At 38.5% G+C, this 5,943-nt stretch overlaps 1 protein-coding gene across 1 annotated transcript in view; it reads left to right on the top strand.

The window, feature by feature from the left end:
- Positions 1 to 1,044: 1,044 nt before the first annotated feature.
- MITF (microphthalmia-associated transcription factor) overlaps positions 1,045 to 5,943 on the top strand; it is a gene marked incomplete at its 5' end in the record, with an annotated part of 10,629 nt that continues 5,730 nt past the window's right edge. Inside the window, 3 exons of the mRNA XM_009703253.1 lie at positions 1,045 to 1,162; positions 4,248 to 4,304; positions 5,340 to 5,415. Coding sequence (XP_009701555.1) covers positions 1,045 to 1,162; positions 4,248 to 4,304; positions 5,340 to 5,415 — 251 coding nt within the window. The remainder of the gene's footprint in view (positions 1,163 to 4,247; positions 4,305 to 5,339; positions 5,416 to 5,943) is intronic.

Below are 5,943 nucleotides of genomic sequence, written 5' to 3'. Positions count from 1 at the left end.
TGGATGCGTATCAACTTTGCTTCTTATGGTAGCAATTTTGCTTTTTATGGTTTTCTTTATGGAGAAATTTTCTTAGGTCTCAGTCTGGCAAGGACCATGAGTAGGAGTTTAATAGTCCAGGCTGTGACTCACTCCATTGTATTCAACAGCATTATTTACATGGGTGTAAAGTTAATACTTACTCTAATCTCTGCAGGATCAGTGTCTTGAAGGGATTGGTTTTCTTTGCAGCAGCCATGATAAGAAGCATTGCCACTCAGATAAGATATAGAAGTGTTTTATACCTGTCTTTGCAAAACCTAGTTTGAAAACAAAAAAGAGATGGGTGAAATAATCCACTCAGGATAAATGTAAACTTCTTTAAATACGTTTCAATTTAAAGGGATAGCTTTGATAAGTCTTGTTGGAATACTGTCCTATTTCTGTATAAATCTCTTGGCTTAAACATACCTAAATAAGAACAGCAGAATGAACAAGTCATTGAGGAAACTTAATGTAAAAATAATCTTCCTCCTACTGGTGCGTGTGCTTGTTATGTAAGGCGAAAAACAAGTTGAAGTAAACTTAAATGTTTTCTGTGTAGGTAGCTTTCAAATCACATGAAAAATGTGTTTGATTAATAACTCTGTTCTTCCTCAAGCATTTGACAACTTGCTAAGTACTTTCACTCACGTATTCCTGGAAAAAGGGGGGCTTCCTTCGGGAGAGTTCTGTAGGGTCTTTCAGTTGTTTTGAGTGAAAGAAGTGGTGGGGGTACGGATGTAATAGTATCACTGAAAAATAAGGAGCAGCAATACAGCGATATTGTCTGCATGTTACCCCTTCTGCGTATTCTCTGTCTGCGTATTCTTGAGGACAGACATTTTCCCAATGGAGGTGTTTTATTCCTCACGCATGTGTGTGACTTTTGCTGACCCTATCGCACGCTCTGCTTACACATCTAAAAGAGCACAGATTTCTTAGCAGATCCTAACTCTGTTCTTCTGTACAAAGCCTTTCATAAGGACAAACCAAATGATCCTTTCCCTTGTTTATCTTTTCCAGTTGCCTGTGTCTGGCAATTTGATTGACCTTTATGGCAACCAAAGCATGCCTCCTCCAGGACTAAACATCAGCAACTCATGTCCAGCTAATCTTCCTAATATAAAAAGGGAGCTCACAGGTAAATATGTCTAAAATACCACCTTGGAGCGATTGTATAGTTGTTTTGAATTCAGGTGATATTGGACATAATTTCTGTTCTGAGAAAGAATATATGGGTGAATAGTTACTTTTTGCTTTGCAGACTTTTTTTTAGCAGACGTATTAGCCTGCAATGCAGTTGTGTTCATGTGTGGGCATGTGTGTGTTCACTGTGACAAGTTAAGATAAAGTCCCTAGTTGTTATAGTCAAATCTGCATGTTGCAAACATTGTGTCACAGGGAGCTTCCATGCATCACTTGCAGAGCTGTTTTCTAGTTTGGGCTTTATTGTTTGCTCTATTGTAATATAAAATCTGGACACATAAATCATATAAAATGTAAAATTAGGCACTCAAGAGAGAGAATATACTTGTTTTAAAATAAAGTGAAAAGGAAATATCCTGTACATTTCTTGTCACGTCAGTTCCTGCAGCAGTGCTCTGGATAAGCCGTGGGAGGCAGGGGGAGGAAAGGGGACATTAAAAGCCATTTTCTCTCAAGCGCATGTGTACAGAAGCTAACTAGTTGGAAGGAAGAAGTACAAGTTTCATATTCTCAAGCATGTTTTATTTTTGCTGTTCTGCTTCCCTTGAAAGGATATAACCTCACGTAGGGGACAGTATACAAGGCAAGCTTGTCTGCAGGATGAACAACTGGAGACCCATTCTAGAACCAATGACAAAATCATCTCGATACCCAGAAATGGCTGTTCTTAAGCCCAACAGGGAGTCATACTCTATGCATTATGGTAGAGGCATAGTTTCTTTGTTGTCTTCCCGGGTTTCTGTTGTGAAAACTCACAGGCTGACTCAGTTGCAAAGCAGGTTCTGGGCAGAAATTAGTTTAAGTAGAGCAGTTTTAATAGCCCAGGAGTCAGCTTCTCAGGAGGAAATACCACACCTCTGAGCTGGCAGGTATTTGAATTTCTATGACTGCACAAAATTTGAGTTCAGCACGAAATGAAGACACAGAAACTGCACAATGATTTGTGGCTGCTAGGAAAAGAAGAGCTTGTACAGCGATGGAACTATGCTAAGAGGAGGATGGGAGGGGATGAGAACTACTCAAAGTTCTGCATTACAGGCAGTTTCATTGCCCCAATTATAGAAAGTTAAAGGTGGCTGTAGACTGCAAACTAAACATCCAACTTGTCAGACGTCCAGGCCGGTGAATTCATTGTGTATGACGTCAGGCAAAGAAGGCAGAAAGAGAGGGGAAATGAGTGAGTGAAGAGGTCTTTTGGAAGTCCTCAGTATGTCAAAATAGACCTGAACTAAGTTAAATGTCTATGCTACATTCACCTGTAGACAGAAACAGTTTAGGTGAGTGCCTTTTCTGTTCAAAATATATGCCAGCAGATTGCATTTAATTTAGGATAGGTTTAGGAATTAAACTCAAATTTAACAGCAGTCACTTTGACATTAACCTGGCCAAGCCTTTGTGCAGAAAGCGCTATTGATGGTGCTCTCTGACAGCCAGTGATTTTAAAATCAGCATGTTATTGCAGGCAGGAGTTTTTTGATTCTCCGTTTCCTGATTTTGCTGTTTGAGCTAGGCTGGAGAGAGCTTGCAATATTTAAATCTAGCATTTGTTAGAAACTTTTTTTCATCAAAATTATGAAGAATCCCCTCCAAAAAATCAAATCTGTTTTCCCAGCGTGTGATGTTGATGTTGGTTGTGAGTTCTCAACTGTAGTAACTGAAGCATTCAATGGGAATCCTGCTCACCCAGGAGTGCAGTTTCTATCTATTTTGGCCTTACAAACCTCGTATCTGGTTCATAAGGCAATGTCAGATTAAGCCCAAGTTTCATTAAGACATGCAACGATCTTTTGAACTTTTTTGGAGATCCTTTGGGAGCCTAGCATAGAAAAGGATATGTCTTGTTATACTACGTATAATATTGGCCTAGCTCTGTATTCTAAGCAATGAAGTAGTAAACTTCCAGTACTCCAAAGGAAACCCTTATCACCTCTTATTTTTAATTGAGTGGGACATAGTCCGTATTCCTTAAAAATAAAATAACACAGGAAAGAAACTTGTTGGAGGCAGTGAGGGGTTTTGTTTCTGTAATGGAACGTGTGATAATAGAGCATACACTCATTCCTCCTCACTTACTTACTGTGAAACTTAAATAATGCTTGCTGGTTTTGAGATTTAAAGGCAATAAAGTAAGGATTAATGACCTCACCTTTTCAAAAAATTAAAAGGGGTAGAGCGAACATGAAAATACTTAAAATTGCTTGAGAAATGTAAGATCAAATGGGAACTGAAAATAACAAATTTAGTTATGCTTTTGCCTGAACTATTATAAGCTGAAGTCCGGGGATAAATGTGGAGCAAGGTTAAGAGCAGTTCTCAGTTGAGGAGACAACTGATGTGCAGCACGGTTGTAATTACTTTTCTTTCTGCTTTTCCTGAAGCAAGGACCATTGTTTTCTAACATTATTGCTAATAAAGGTGTTGAATTTTTCATCTTTTTTTCATGTAATGAGAACAGTTAGTGTAGCTGGAAAATACAATATTTTTAATAGGTCGCATAAGTTATACCGTGAGTCTTGTGGTGATGTGCATGCACGTGCCACAAAAGGACATAACCTTAATTCCGGTGAGTAGAGCCTCTGACTCCTGGCTGCTTCACATCCTGCGCAGGTAGCAATGTAGTAAGCATGCTGTTCCTCTGGTTCAGCTTCTGAGTGGTACGTGAGCGTGCCGGCTGTATGTAAACATAGGAGAAGGTATGTTGGATTTCAGCAGTTTGTTGTCCTCAAATACCTTGCTGAATCAGGGCCTCAGTGGTAAATGATCTCGTCACGGAATTCAGTATGGGAAGTGTGGGAAGAGATGCTCCGCAGATGCAGAGGTGAAGTTTGACACCAGTGTTGTGTTTTGGCCATCACAGCTTACTGTACAGGCCCTGCTCAGTCGTTGGAAAGGGTGTAATAATTGGTTTCACAAATATCGCTCAGGCTTCCTGCACAAATGTCTTACAGCCTGAAACGTTGTTTGAATTACTTTGATTCTAATTACTTCATTCACATGCACAGCATGTATTTTTCCTACAGAGTCAGAAGCGAGAGCGTTGGCTAAGGAGAGGCAAAAGAAAGACAATCACAACTTGAGTAAGTTTTGGTTCTTTGCATTTTGCACCAATTCTAGTAATTATTTTAGACGTTAATTGTTTGAATGCTGATGTTTTAAATCTGAATGTGACACTGCATGTAGTATATAGTACCAGTTCATTGTGTTATGCCAATAGATCAAATATCTCAAATTCTTGTGAAATGTGTGCTTAAGTCTACTACTGAATTTTAAACTCTATTTTTATTTTGTTTCAATAAGCCAAGTGAATGGGTGGTTGTTATCAATGGAATTACTAGGAACAATATTTGATCCAGTCGCTTTTAACAAATTCACCTTGCACAATTTTGCCTTCTTTTTTTTAAAAAATTAATTTAAAATCTTACATATGTGGTCATTTTGTGACTTTAAACATCAGTGTACGTCCTCAGTGTGGCAATTTTATAAATTCCATTTTTGAAGGGAACACGTATTTCCGAGTTGGAAAAAAACATTTGAAAATAATGAGCATCTAATGACTTAAAGGATCCCTAAGTTGTCCTTTTATACTTTGTATTACTAGAAAAAAGGAACTGTTTCATGCCTTGACCTATTCAGAAGCCTATTCCATAGCATGAAAGGCTAATGGAGGAAAATTAGTTTTTAAGCTTGACTTTTGGATCTTCAAAATGTTGCATCTGGAAGAGTACTTTAAAAAAGAGACTATACATTTTGTCCCTTTTCCTGCTTTGGGATTTCCTTGAGCATCTAAATTTTTGTCTCTGAAGTTGTCTGTGATGCTTTTGCCCAGGAAAACATTCGCTTCTCAGTGGAGTCCTATGCTAGCACAGCCATCCTGTTTTTTAGGCTCTCAGTTTAGCTCTGATGCTTCACCAGTCTCACATTTTTACAGTATAGACAGAACTACTGTCTTAGCCTGTCCATGTCTAGGAGAGCAAAATTAATTACTCTATCACTGGATTTCAAGCTTCAGGTGAACATTTCAAAGGCACTTCAAGAAATCCTTGATGAAACACTTTATATGTTGTAATTAAGTGTGAATATTACTTGTAACATTTGTGCTGTTTTTCCTAAAGTTGAACGAAGAAGAAGATTTAATATTAATGATCGTATAAAAGAACTAGGCACTTTGATACCCAAGTCAAATGACCCGTAAGTATAATGTGCCCAAGGAGACTGTGGGAGGGAGGTGTTAAAGGAAAAAAAAAAATCTTAGGGGAGAAAAAATTTATCCAAAAAAAAAAAAATAATCCTGAGTGTTCTTGTATGGTCTTGGCACTCCATTACTCTAGAAATACTTGAAGGTTCCATTATATTTTCTGAAGATTGTTTTGGGGTTTATTTTTTCCCTTTTGGAACTTACTTGAGTTTATATTAATTTGATGATTTTTGTCACAAAAACAGTCACCATACGCTTGTGCAGCAGCCCAGCATCTGACCAGACCCTGTGCTTTGGCAGAACTGGGGTTGATGCTAGGAATGACTGCCTTACTGGAGGTAGAGTTGTCAGGATGTGAAACCTTAGTCCAGTCTCGCTGCTTAGCTGGCTGCCTGGCTGCTTGTCTTGCTAAATGATTCTTTTAATTTATTAGATCTCATAGCTTGGCAAGACAGAACCAATCCCTCTTTCTGGGAAAATGGAGGGCAGTATATCTGGGAAGCCATCATATTCCCCTTTGC

The sequence above is a fragment of the Cariama cristata genome, unplaced genomic scaffold, assembly GCF_000690535.1.
Source record: "Cariama cristata isolate BGI_N322 unplaced genomic scaffold, ASM69053v1 scaffold2447, whole genome shotgun sequence".
NCBI classification, from domain to species: Eukaryota; Metazoa; Chordata; class Aves; order Cariamiformes; family Cariamidae; genus Cariama; species Cariama cristata.
This window is presented reverse-complemented; position numbering and strand designations above follow the sequence as displayed.